Source organism: Teleopsis dalmanni, chromosome X (genome assembly GCF_002237135.1).
Source record: "Teleopsis dalmanni isolate 2A chromosome X, ASM223713v2, whole genome shotgun sequence".
Lineage (NCBI taxonomy): Eukaryota > Metazoa > Arthropoda > Insecta > Diptera > Diopsidae > Teleopsis > Teleopsis dalmanni.
The window spans coordinates 69,450,352-69,465,615 of record NC_051848.1 but is presented as its reverse complement, the minus strand read 5'-3'; the positions used below and the strand labels follow the sequence as shown (position 1 = coordinate 69,465,615).

The following is a 15,264-nucleotide window of genomic DNA, read 5'->3' as shown; positions in this document are numbered from 1 at the left end:
TCAACCATTTTAAGAGAATTTTCGATATGTTTAAGCCATTGTATTTTTTCAAAGGTTAGTAAACGCCGTACTCTCGATATATTTTCATGGCTAAATCTTCACGCAAAATTTTCAAAAAGTGATCAAGCGAAACGCTTATAGCCTTAGCAAGCTATAAAATGTTTATTCAGCCATTGTGCAATACAAAATGTTGCACATTTTAGTTGTTCTCATCAGTCCCTAGGGTTGTTTTAACCTCTCCAGAATGGTTTTAATTAACTAATCTGGTGTGGTCATATTTAAACACAGGTAACCAATTTTTTACTGTCGCATATGATATTGCATAGGTCTGATATTAAAATTTAAATTAATTTGGATCAAATTTAAAATAACGTATAATTATATTTACAAAATATGAAAATTAAATCTCAGCGAGATAATTGTTTCTTTTATTTTCACAAACATTTAAAGTCGTACAATGAAAAAAATTATTAAAAATAATTTTTACGTTTAGAAAAAGCTGATATTTTCAAGTTTAAAATCGAAAAATATCACTGTAAAGGAACTGCTTCATGTTCAGATATAAAACTTTTTGTATACCATAATGTTTGTTTCAATAATCTCATATCTGTCTTTAAATGAACAAAAATGTTTGTTCTTGTCTTTTCTTTGCTATTCGAATCCTTCTAACTTTTAAGTAGTTACTTTTTGTCATATTGTTGAGTCACTCTCGGCAAGAAAAAATTAACATTAAAAAAATATTATTTTTTTATAAAAACAATTGAAAAAATTGTTTTTATTTGTTTATATATATTTTTAATTAAAACCTGCTTATCGTTTAAAATAGACACCTTCTATCTCAAATTGTGTTATGTACACTAATCAGTTATAAATTAATGCTGTTTTAATTTTGTTTTGTAAAAATTAGAATGACTTAATGAATATAATAATTGATAAGCACATTAATAAATTTTTTTAATCCATTATTTGTACAATTAAAATCACTATGGGAACCCATCGTACACTACTATAACTAAAACCCAGTGAGATCATACTATAAACAATTTTTATATAAACATAAATCAAAACCAAGTCTTAATGTTGATCATGTTTATAGTCTTTTTTTTATTTAACAATATATCTTTATTGAATCGCTTTAAATTAAAATTATTACAAATTACAAATTATTTTATATAAACATATTATAATGAAATGATTTGTGAATCGGAGCCTTTAAGGAGCCTTTGAATAAGTAACCAGGGCTTACTTATACCAGATATCTCGGCGTATAAGTGAATTAATCAGGGTGATCTTTAGAAAAGTGTAGAATTTAGAGGAATTTGTCATATTAGCAAGAGGTCTAGCCACCGGATTCACATGGTTTTCAAGATTTGAAATATGTTTCTGCCTTATTCTCTCGAACTCAACTTTAACCATCGGAACTTCCAAATCATAATGTCTGTTTTTATTTCTGATATACCAGGGTGCACCAGTTATCATTATGAGAATCTCTGCTTGAGATCTCAAATCTTTGCAGAATTTCTATGTTTGACGAACAGGCATTGCCATATAGCTGTAAGCCATACATCCAGATTGGCTTAATGACTATATTTACAGTCTTGATAACTAACATTTATAGAGTTGCTTGAAATATTAAAACTTTATATTTTTCTGATCTCAGTTTTCATATCATAGAATTCCCATTAGTGGTAAAGTAATCTGAGTTATAACCATATAATATATTTTCCTAATGAATATTATTTGTTTGCAAAATTAATTAATTCAATATATTTCCCGTATTTATATAATGTCTCAAAATTTTAGTTTTAATTATTTGAGACTCATATTATAATAATTATAGAAACTACATAAATCATTGGGAAAGTTAATGCCGATTACTACATATATTAATTTCTTTTAAACGTTTATTTCATATTTGATATATATTATAATATATAATAAAATAATTAGTTTAGAACGAGCTAATATTCTTACATTTATCTCTTTAACATGACGAACGATATTAATATAAACGTGTTAATAATAAATACAAACATATTTAAACATGATTTTAATATGTGTTTTATTTAAATATTTTTGGTCTAATATAATATTTTGTCTCGTTTTTGTAAGTTGTGTTATTTATTTGTTTAAGTAATATAAATGTCAATGTCAACTCGTATTTGATAATATTACAACAACAATTAATACCGCTAAATTATTTATATTTTTACATTATCAGAAATGTAGAAAAGGTTTTTATTCCATATTTGTACATTGTAATGTCTTGAAAAAATGTTTATATCTATAATTTTTGAAGTTGAAGAAGTCATTATCTTATATGAAATAACTTAATTTCTATAAAATATTAATATTTTTAATAATAATCGTGCGATTTCTATCTGTTGTATTCAACACTGTAACTAAGTCCACTCCAAGTCAAGTCTTAATGAGATTTTGGTACATTCACATTTGGTACAGTCAATAAATTTTAAATTGGATTTCAAATGTCATAAGTAGATGCTTAATGGCACCACACCAGGCTCTCAGATAAGCTCAGTAAAATTGAAACTGAAATATATATATAATATAAACTATATACTATGTATGGAAAACTGCACTTCTGATATTATTAATTTATAGTGCTTATCATTTAGTATCAAAATCGTCGAACCAACAAGATATAGGCTTTTAGATAGATATGAGAACCTTTTATAGATTAAATCTTAAAATGCATACGTTGTAATGCGTGGTCTTAAGAGAAGAGAGAATGCGTATTTCAACTACTCAGGCATGCATTCTCTAACACCTATTAGAAAACTATAAATTGCCCTAGGTTTCTCTTCTTCTTCTTTTTCTTCTTCGTTTAATTTCCTTTTATTGTATCAAGCTTTATCTATTATGGTATGTTAATTCTTAAATGATACTTATTTTCTTTGAAAGGTGCCATCACTAATTACTACCTTTCATACTTTATCTTATTAATCAAATTAAAACAATTGATACATATCTGGTTTGCCAGATATTAAATAGTATTATCTGTAATTTTATATTTCATCCATATTTATTTTTATTTTAACCACTTTTCAGTTAAATTAAATTTAAATATTTTTCCAATTGTGTTATTTATGCACTTTAAACCCGCACTGTTCCCATTTCCTTTAAGAGGTAAACTTGGTCAGCTTAGATAAGTGGTTCTGGGACAAAGACCCTGTCACTCTTAAAATTTTTAATATTTCTTACTAAGTACTAATTTCCATAAATAAAAATTTTTCTAGAAATAAATTTCTGTTGATATTTAGAAAGTGTTATGGATAGTTTCCTTATTTGTGTAGTTATTCTAGCTCAGTTTGATTTAAAAAGCAATCACATATAAAACTGTGAAAACTGCACAATGGGAAGGAAGTATAAGAAAATAATAAAGAAAGAGATGAATAGAAGTGTTGAACCTAATCTGTATATAGGGATGGAATCTCGCTACCGCAAGGAGATAAAAAAATAAATCAATTGGACTTAAATGTATATATGTATATGAACATGAATGGAGATAAAGTTATGAAGATGAAAGCACTCAGTTGGAGTAGACATTGTAACAAGTAAGTGTTATGCATGTCGCAGCTGTATGGAAGACGATGAGAGTGCCTCATCGTCTTAGGAACCCCCTTCCTTGAGAATCTTGATCAATTACAAGACCTGCCACTAAACAGCATTTTGAGCTTCGCCAAAGGTTCTAGATGGTTTTAAACCCTGAGTTTTCCTCTATATACGGTAACACAATGGAGCAATAGGTGGATCCCCTCGAAATCGTCGGTATAACCTAATCTAACGTAACTGTTATGCAAGTAGTTATATCTAGTTATATCTTATTCAAACTATTTTTTTTAATTTTTGTTTTCTGTTCATCTATGATTTCTTCGCATTTATAAAGAATGTTAACAACGTGAATGATATTTAAGTCGTTTTGTGCTATAATATTTTCGATTTCCCTAATTATAAAATACAAGAAAATTTCACTTTACTAAAGTTTAGTTTCAATGAATGAGAGTACACTAAAAAAATAGACTAGTTTTACATTTTCAGAAATCTTCAAATAAAAATTGTACTTGCAGTATTTTCAAATTATTTTTAAGCAATAAAAGAAATAAAACTATAAAGTATGTTAAGTTTTTCATTGTCATTTAATGTATTTTGATTTCCTAATTAACATACAAATAACCAGTTGAGTGCTAGATGCCATGTGACATCACTTGACAGCTTAACCAAGACTACAGCCAAATAAAGTACTATCATTTATTTATGTATTTATTTACTTATAGACTTATAAGAAAATCGGCGAAAGTATTTAGATATGTTATAAATTAATGAAATAAATCAATGAAAATCAGCGTAAAAATTATAAAATATTATATAAATAAACAATAAATATCTTAATAGACCCTTTCACAGAAAATACTACAGATTAAATATTTTTAAAAATATTTAAATAATATTTTTTTAAATAGAATAAACACAATTTTTGTAAATAATTGATTTTGGAAAATATGATTGAGCTTCCCAACTTAATCAGCTTTCAACTTAAATATGTATTGTATATTAAGGAAAAGACAAAAAGTAAAAACCTAATGACAGTAGCAAAAAGAATCTAAGCGCAGAACAAAATAATTGGCAAATAAAAGTTCACTTCTTTTTAAACATTTCTAAATAAAAATTTTCAATATTAATCATCCTACCTGCATATGTTTAGGTATTAACCACAGTTACCACGACGCTTCACGAAAAGGTCAACCCAAATATCCAGACGAATAAAATATTGCTAGTACATAGATTCCGTATAACCAGATTTCACTTCTGGTAAGATATGACAAATAAAATCGAATTACTACCGGTTATAAGTGCAATAATGTGTTTGGTCCAAATGATTTTAGTTGTTTCTTTCGACAAGCATCCTTCATTTCGGGAAGCTTCAAACCTCTATTGCGCAGACAGTTTTGTCTTATTCTGTCTGATATCGGATGGATATCTGGTCCTCATTCATAAGCTAGAAAATTTACCAATTTAAAAAAAATAAAATTTTTTTAGTCGCAATGTTTTGCTCCTCATAGAAACTTAAATCTCTATAGTTCATATAGCTAATAAGCAAAAAATCATCATCGTTTATTTATGAAATCATGTTACTATAACTTTATAATATAGAAAAATTACTAACATTGTTTTTATTTTAAAATCGTATAAGAATTATGGTACTAAAACACGTAAGCCCTACGTTAGGCGTAATAAAATTAAGTTTACTTTCTTATACGACAATTGTTATAACAGGTTCCAATATTGACGAAGAATAGTTAAACATTTACGTATTTGGAATGTTTTCCAAGTGATGTATATATGTACAGTGTATATATATATATATTTTTGATATGTTATATATTTTTGAGTATTCTTCAAAAATTTTAAGGAAGAACCCTAAAGGAATGTGATCGATGTGATTGGCTATAAAACAAAATTCGCTTAGGAAATTCAATGCTATAACTCAGCCAGCTTACGAAGAATATATTTATGGAAAGTTCTGTCGAGCACTAGCATAGTCGTCTTAATATTAATGGGTCTGCTAGTAGTCAAACAAAAAAAAGATAGATGGTTTTTTATAGTTTATTTAATAATTCCGGACACTTTATATATATATATATATATATATATATATATATATATATATTTATATTAATATAATTGTTCGAAAAAAGTGTAAATAAGATAAAAAATAATTTCACTGTTTAATATAATCACTAAAAAATTAATTAAATAAAAACTGTTTATATATAAAAAAACTTGAAAAGATAAAATTAAACGGAAGAAATAGAATGATAAAGATTCAATTGATACAAAAAAAAAAAAATGTTGATATATTACCCAGTTATTGTTTACAATTCTCAAACACTTCATAATAATTTGAACTTTCGAGAGCGATAAGTGCAAACACTAGACAATTAACACCTATAGCTAATTTGCAACTTTAAATGTTATTGAAACAAAATAAGTGCTACTGTTAATTAGTAGATAAAAATATATAATTTTAAAATAAACTGAAACATAAAGAAAGTTATCTTTTCTAATTATTTAATAATTGCTTATTAATAAAATAAAACAGTTTATCAGCTTTTCTATTTTTAAACTTATAACTTTGCCAGAATATTTGACAGTTATACGAAAAAGGAAATATCCCAGATATTCGATATACGAAAAAGAAAATATATATGTAATCATATGTATTTGTATCTTTTTTTTAAATATTTTTTGCATAATTGTGTGTGAAGAGTGTTTCAGCTACGACAAAACCCAAGAGAAAAGCAGCTTGATTGGAAATTACTTCACTTTGTTTACGATCTGCATTGCTCTTGATGCAATAATACAATTTTTTTGCTTTTATACATACACAGTGTATCTCAACTATTTCACATTTTAAAAATAAACCTCTCTACATACTCGTATATCTTCATTTATGTATACAAATATATACACGTATCTTTTTATTTTTGCACTTAAGAGTTACGAATGTTTTGATAAAAATGTAATAATAAAATATAAAAAACATCAAGCAATTGTTTGACTTCGTCTTTCTGTATTGTACTCGAAAGTACCAATTGATAATAATTGAATTTCTCCAGTTTTTATTATTAATTTTTGTATCATTTTGTGAAGAATTTAATTATTTATATTTATTATCATTAAATTAAAGTAGTGTGACTGAATTCTATACAATAATCATCATTTTTTCTTTCAGAGTAGCAAAAAAATACTCACAACTTAGGAAAGAAAACATGTGAAGCAACAACAATGCTCTCAAAATCTTCAGAGTTAGGTTTAATAGTAAAAAAATTTAATTTTAAGTGTCAGTACAGCCAAATTCAAAAATCAATCTATTGTGAATGTTTACTGGAAATATGTTGTAAAAATCCAGTCATCTGTTAAAACCATGTTGCACACCGTCTTCGAAAGAGGCACAGCTTGATATGCGTCAATTTTGAGTTAATGTATGGAACTTGCTTATAGTTTATCTGTCTACCAATATGCATAATTTTATTCCATATTTTTATTGCAAATTGATTTTTGACGTCATCTAAAACGGCAGTAACTGTTTTACTAAATATAAACTATTGCATTTATTAGAGAACAGTACTGAAATGCAACAACAAAAATTTTTTATTATTTTTAATTAATTGTATTTTTGATTGAACTGACCATTCAGTTGTTCATTCAGAGTATTCCCAAATTTTCGAATTTCAATTTTAATCATTTTTAAATTCAATCATATGATCTTTAGCTAAGAGAAGATCAAAAATCTTCGGGTCACTTTTCTTACCGAGCTGTCATTCTGCAATATTAGGGTCTTAGCAAAATTTATAGAACTGCCAGGTTGGTTTTCCTTCACCTAATAGGGGAGTTTTTACCTTTTTTAGCATTGGTCGTATACTGATTTGAGCTGAAGTGGACTTTTTTGCAAACAAGGCAATGGGCTTATAGGCGTAAGTGGATCGCCGGTATTACTTAACCTAACCTCATACATTTTTTTTTGCAAATTTCAAATTTGAAAAATTAGTATTTTCTTCCGGGAGGTACAAAGATTGATAACAACTAAAATTCGTTAGTTTTGTCAAAAAGTCACAGATATTATATTTTATTTTTATCTATAAAATTATTTCACAATGCAAAGAAGAGAAGAAAAAAATATGGAATTTAAATTTCCTTATCTGCGCTTTTTGTCAAACGTTTTGAAGTCTGTGTATTGTACTCGTGTATACTTATTTTTATTTTATTTACAAAATTTATTTTTAATTAATTCAAATTTTAATTTTATTTAGTACAATTTTTATTTTATCAAACTTTTATTTTTACTTTTATATTATCATTTTATTTTTATTTTTGTAATTACAATTATCTGGAGACTACACTAAGTTATTAAACAGTATTTTGGGTCAGGGATGTTTATTACTATGCCTCTAATATAAAAAGAACTTACTTGACTTTAATTACAAATAAAAATGTCTCTATTTTCTCTCAATTTTATTATTATAAGTTCTACTTTTAAATTCGTTTTAATTGTTGCCATTAAATTTACGAGATTTCTAGGTTACAGTATTAAATTAACTTAACGCTTTAATAACAAGTATAGGATCCAGTAAATAAAATTTTCGCATTTCCAAATTAAGTTTTTAAAGATACTCAAGAAAAACCTACTTAACAAAACTGAGATAGTGAAAAATATATAAGAATATAATACAAAAAAGCCGCGTATACCATATATACATGAGCTTAAGTCGAACATATTCATATACTCTATCTCCGCACAATTTTTATATGAACGATACCGCATTTAAAATAATTATAAAGTCTTATAATATGGTCTTACAACCATTGTCACAATATTCGAAAAAATTAAATGTGAACTATATTTTTAGCGTTGACGCATATATTAGGCGGATTGATCAATGTCCGGCAACAGACATGCATAGAGATGTAAGAATTGACTCAGTGAAAAAGTATATCAAGGACAGAGCCCTAAAATTGTTCACAAAAGTTGATATGTTGCCCAATCTCGCTCTAACAAACCTTAAGTCCACCTCAGGACGCGCAGGAAGATATGCTGATCTACGGTCCGTCATCAGTTAGAAAATAAATAAATTATAAAGATTCTAGTATAGTTAAAGTTTAGTGTGGGGCAGAGATAAGCCCCCCAGTCACAATAGAGTATTTTATGCTTCAATGTAGTTCCCTTTTAGCTGGACACGCCGAGTCCAATGATTTTTTATATTTCATTTCATTATGAAATGCAAATCATTGGAGCCATATTTTCAAGCTTGGAAACTGGTAATAGTAACTAGGAGCCAAATCTGAAGAATATGATGGGTGGGGAAGCAATTCGTAACGTGATTCATATAATTTTCCCATAATTTTCATTGACGTGTGAACAGGTACGTTATCCTGCAAAAACAAATTTTTTTTCTTTGACAAATGTCGTTTCTTTTATTTCCTCATTCAATCGATCCAATAATATGCAATATTAGTCTAAGGTTTATATGGGTTTATGTACTTCTCCGACTTCATTCTTTAAGCATTATTATTATTTTCTATGCAACAATTAAGAGCTTCCTTATAATGTACAACAACCACAATGCTTTGAAGTAAAATTTTTACTTATGAATTCCCAAAATTATAGAGCCATCATCTTACTTTTATTATTATTTTTATTTATACTACTTATCAAAATGAAAACAATGACCTTTATAGCCAAGCTACAGTTGACTAGTAATCGATCAACAATATCACTCGATAACTCCCTTCTAGGTAAGGAAATGCAAAGAGAGGAAGGACTAAACATTAACATATCTAACATTTGCTCACCTAAATTTAACTACTACCAAAAGTTTCGTGTACTAATACCAGACAGAAATGACTGGGAACTGATCATGCCTTCATGTGTTAAAGATTACCTTCTGTGGTACACAGATGGCTCTGAAGCGATGGAAGTAGTGGACGGGAGTCTATGGGTTTAAACCAAAAGAGAAAATATTTGCGAGTATGAGTCAAGAAAACTCAGTTTTACACGCAATTGAACTATGCCTAAGGGAATATAAAAAAAAACCCACCACGGGAAAAAACATATATATTTTCTCTGACAGCAAATCAGCACTTCTACCACTACGCTCACCTCGAGTGACTTCAAAACTAGTGTGGGAATGCTTTTAATTTCTCAAAGATCAAAGGCTCCACTTAATATGGATCTCAAGACACAGCGGATTCGAGAAAGACGATGAACTAACCAGAAAAGGGGCAGTCCCATATTCTATTGGGTCAAATCCCAATAATGAAGAAATTAGACTCGATAAAGTAAATTTAATACTACGATCTATCGGGGAAATTAGACTCTGAACAATACCCTGAATCCATGAAAGGAGCATGAACGATCTCTAGGTCGCAAAGCAAAATTCCACAAATAAATATTAATAATTAGTATCAACCGTTTGTCGTCAGATAAAATCAAAAAACCTGCTTTATATTTAAATGAGAAATAATTAAGTTTTTTTTTTTTTTAAAAATATTTTGCTAGATTGATTTGTTTGTAATGAATACTTATAAAAAATTTTATTTATGCATAATGAAATAAAAAGTGTGAAAAAATCTGCTGAACTTAGTATTACTTAATATGCCAGCGCTGAAACCTGTAACCAAAAGAAAACGAAAGAGACCAAATGAGATAAATTTTATAATTCAAAAGTATATGAAATGCCAGTCGATCAACTTCTTAAAGACAATCTCTGCTCGCTTTGCTGCTTGTACCTTAAAATGATATTTCTTGACTTATTAACAAGAAGCAGAAATCAAAACATGTTTTAAAGGTCAACCAGATCAAGCCAACACCAGCACCAACCAAAGCTGCAGTTTAAAAAATATGTTTGAATTAAAAACCTGCATTAAATGTCAACATTTAATTCTTGTTTGGATACAAAATATAAATCGAATAAAAAACAATAAAAAGAAAATAATGGAGAGATCTATGTACTTGGTATCAATTCGCCAGATTTGAAATAATGAATCCACTCGAATGATATTAATACCAGGCGTTGTATTATGTGAACTGTTAGGATTTCATTAAGTTTGGAAGTATCTATGTTGTGTTATTTATCAAAATATAACATTTGAGTCGATTTGCCTAGTATTCCCAACCTAATAATAATATGACTCAAATGCTCGGACCTCACGTCAAGAACTAGACTCAGTTTATGGAAGGCAAAAAAGTTATGAAATTTTATTCTATTTTTTAAAATAATTTTGTTAAGACTTGATTAAAAGGACTATTAAATTTTAACTCATTATAATGACACATTGTAATATATTATATATACGAGTATACAACAATATTCTAGTCTCTAGTATCTAGTATTATGATGTGCGTAATCAACATACCTGTTCTATGAGATTTAAATAACTATTATTTTAACTATTTTATTTTATACTATACATAACTATACATGATATGTATAGTTCCTTGATAATGACTATAGATTATAGTCGAAATATTGGACAATAAAAATTTTATAAAACTAAATAAAAAAATTTTTTATTTATTTAATGACTGACCAATTAGACCTTGGAAAAAATTATTTTTAGAAAAATTTCTTTTGGTCATTAAAACATTTAATTATTAACTATTATTAAATTATATTTTGTTGTAAATTGAAGTATTTTAAAATATTTAATAGTTTGTTTAATATATCAATATACGAATTAGTTAAAACTTATTTTAGTTCTAGACTTTAGGTAAACTTAAGCTTGCAGAGATATCACAACTCTTCGTTGATAGTTTTATATTGAATCGACAGACTACTAACTCTGTAGAGTTAGTCTTTTTTTGTGATTTTAAAGGATTTACTTATCATCAAAGATAAACAAATTTATTATTAAAAATCAAAATTAATTATACATTATCATCACATTACGCGTTTAGGCACATTTAAGCATGTATTCCTCCAGTCTAAATGTTGCCTAGATCCATAATCTAATGACGGAAACAGAAAAAGGACAGAATAAAACGGCGAAAAATTGGAGAGATTTTGGAGAGATACAAATTTCAAATGAATACGTTCATAATATTTTACACAAACATTCATATATATTTCGTCTATTCTTGAAGTAGATCAAAAACGTACTCGTGTAATCAGTTTCTCACCACACGGCATTTGATCGTCAAGATTGACGAGTAGCTTCGGGACGTAGATCCGGCCGTTCTTGGTACCGCTAAGACATAGTCAGTGTAGACACTGAATACGCCAAGCTAGTTTAAATATCAAAAGATTTTAAACAGCACGAATTGAAGCGCAAAAAGTATAAATTTTATATATTATGGCGTATTATGGGTTATCTTTTCATACTTCTTTCCTTTAGTTGTTTATCTTTTTGTCGGTATCTCTCACTCATAACTTTACACAACTTTCGCTTTCGATTATCTATTAAAAAATATTAGAGGTAAATTCAAAAATATGCTTAAGAAGTAATTAGTTCTATAACTTTTTTCACCCTGAAGCAAGCAATTCATATATGGTTGCCGGGACCTATGGTCCACTAAAAATAATAAAACACACTTGATTGCTGTCGTAAACGGGAGAATAATATTTATTTTTATTTAATGACAGGTCTACATCCTGTATTGTCTTGTCAATATTGACATCCAAATATCGCTCATCATTCCCATTGAATGGTGGTCTCATAGATTATAATATTTAATTGCAGTTTAGACAATAAAAAGATGTTGACTTGCATGAATGAACAATAAAATATTGTTCCTGATTTTTTTTAAATAATAATCATATCGTAAACAAATATGGAAAAAAACATGTTTTTATTATCAGAAAACTTTTACTGATATCTTACCATTGACTATTTCAATAATAACTTTTCTTAGAATAACTTTTATAATTTCTTATTATTGTCACTTTTATATGAATTGTTTAATTTGTTATATTTACTTATCATTATTTTTTTTACAACAATGTTAATATATCTATTAATACCTCGATTTTGTCTATATTCTAGGTACGCGCTTGGGTTTTGCACATCCAAAAGGCATGTACGACATTGGTTTACAGTCACGTAAAACATTATTCCGTATACAAGCTGAGCGTATACTAAAATTACAAGAGATGGCTTATGAGTCAACTAGTAAACGTGGCTCAATAACATGGTACATCATGACATCAGAACATACCATACAGCCCACATATGAATACTTTGTTGCAAACAACTACTTCGGTTTGAAGAAAGAGAATGTTATTTTATTTGAGCAGGGATCGTTACCTTGTTTCGAATATGATGGAAAAATCATACTCGATTATAAGCATCGCGTCGCACGTGCACCTGATGGTAATGGTGGTATATATCGTGCCATGAAACAACAAGGTATACTTGCTGATATGGCTAAGCGTGGTGTCATGTACATACATGCCCATAGTGTTGACAATATCTTGATAAAAGTAGCTGATCCAGTTTTTATCGGTTACTGTGTGCAAGAGAATGCAGATTGTGCTGCAAAAGTAGTTGAAAAATCGCATCCAAATGAAGCTGTCGGTGTTGTTGCAGTTGTTGACGGAGTGTACCAGGTTGTCGAATATAGTGAATTATCTGCTAAAACAGCTGAAATGCGTAATTCTGATGGACGTCTAACATTTAGCGCTGGGAACATATGTAACCACTTTTTCACAACAGCATTCTTACATAAAATTGGTTCCGAATATGAGACAAAATTGAAATTGCATGTGGCCAAAAAGAAGATACCATTCATTGATAATTCCGGTAAACGTATAACACCAGAGAAGCCAAACGGCATTAAAATCGAAAAATTCGTCTTCGATGTTTTTGAATTTGCTAGAAAATTTGTGGCCATGGAAGTACCAAGAGATGAAGAATTCAGCGCACTTAAGAATCCTGACTCGGCTGGCAAGGACTGTCCATGCACTGCACGCGCTGATCTTCATCGATTGCATAAGAAATATATTGAATTGGCTGGCGGTATTCTACACGGGAATGAATGTGAAATTTCACCTTTCATTAGTTACGCCGGTGAGAATTTGGCTACACTTGTAGATGGCAAATCTTTCACAAGCCCATTATATTTACGCAGTAGTCGCGACCAACTGAATGGTCACTTGTAAGCGCATTATATATCAATATCTTCAAGGAAGTTCGTTGTGGCAAAGATGACATCATCATTAAACGATTAACATAAGTAATATCATTTTTCTTGACAAAATGACTGGTTGACAGGACTGAAGTTAAAGCAAATTCTTTTACAGAATGATAATTAGCAAAATCAAAATATTTTAAATGAATGAAATTATGACCAAACTTATAGTTAGTGAAATGCTGTGAATATATTTTGTGCTTATTTGTTAGTGATTTTTTTTTGTTATTTTTATTTCGAACTTTTTATTTTAAACGCATTTTGCAAATATTGTCCATGGCCCTAGCAGCTAGTGCTCGTCTTAAGTTAGCTATAATATTGTATATTTTTTTATTATTTTATAAACAAATATATTTGTAAATTTTTTAAAAATTTTTGTTAATTATTAATGTTGTTCTCCTTTTGGTTTAACACTGTTAAAATTAATTTTGGCGAAATGAAAAATTCCATTACTTAAAATTTATTATATATTATATTAGTAAAAGCGAGACATTATTCCTAGTTGTATTATTACTTAACATAACTGATGCATGTAGAAATATCTAATTTTGTGTACATTATCTTATATTTTTGTAAAATTTTAGCAAATACTATTTTAAACATAAAAGACTCTTAATCGTTTTTGTCTCTATACAAAAAGAGAAAATAATTTTTAAAAATTTTATTAATAATGTTTAGACCATAAAATATTGACGATAGATATTCAATCAATACTGAATCTTACTTAAATATTATAAAAGTTATATTTCAATGCATATTTATATATAATATATCTTATGTAAAAGCAAAAAAGAAATTATCAAAAATGTACTTTAAATAAAATCACTATGTTATGTGTATGTATTTATACTCAATAATAAATTTTTTTTGCTTAATGCAAATAAAATATCCAACGTTTTTTGTTATTAAAATGTATTTAATTATTAAAATTCGAAATAGTCGAAATAATTTTATATTAATTTTTTTCGTGCAAATATATACTTAATTTATAAATTTAATCATTTTTAAATATTACTATATATATTATTATATATTTATAAATATATAAAGTCAAACTTCCATTACTCGAACTACCATTTTTCAAAGAAAACGTTCGACTTATGGTCGAAGTCTCCATAAGGTTCGACTTATGGAGACTTCGAATTAGAGAATTTTTTTATTCTTGAAAGAAGCTAGAATTACGTTTTAAAATTTTATTTATTTATTTAAAATCAAATACAGCACAGAAGTTATATTGAAGTAAAATGTTCAGAACTTAGAGTTAAGGATAGGATTTTAATTTCAATAAAAAGAGATTCCAATATATTCAAAGCCTTATAGTGATCATCAGTTGTGGTGTCATTCACTTGCAATTCAGAATTTGAATAAGTCTTCTACTTCATTCTTGGAAGGCTGATAAACAATTTCATCCAACAAACCCTCATTATCCGTTGCGCTTAGAATCAGATTCACTATAATGAGATACAGCTTTAATGCTCAATAATATCGTCATATGTAGGAAAGCTTGATGTACAAATTTCATTGTCAAACTCAATATAATCGTTAATACCAGTCGCTGG

The 15,264-nt window shown here is 27.9% G+C and overlaps 1 protein-coding gene across 2 annotated transcripts in view; it reads left to right on the top strand.

Annotated features, from left to right (window-relative positions):
• Window positions 1-14,473, top strand: part of LOC119687812 (UDP-N-acetylhexosamine pyrophosphorylase) — a 28,007-nt gene extending 13,534 nt beyond the window's left edge. For both annotated transcript variants that reach the window (XM_038102314.1, XM_038102315.1), the window contains exon 3: window positions 12,562-14,473. In XM_038102314.1, coding sequence (XP_037958242.1) covers window positions 12,562-13,676 — 1,115 coding nt within the window. In that variant the 3' untranslated portion in view covers window positions 13,677-14,473. The remainder of the gene's footprint in view (window positions 1-12,561) is intronic.
• Window positions 14,474-15,264: the final 791 nt, after the last annotated feature.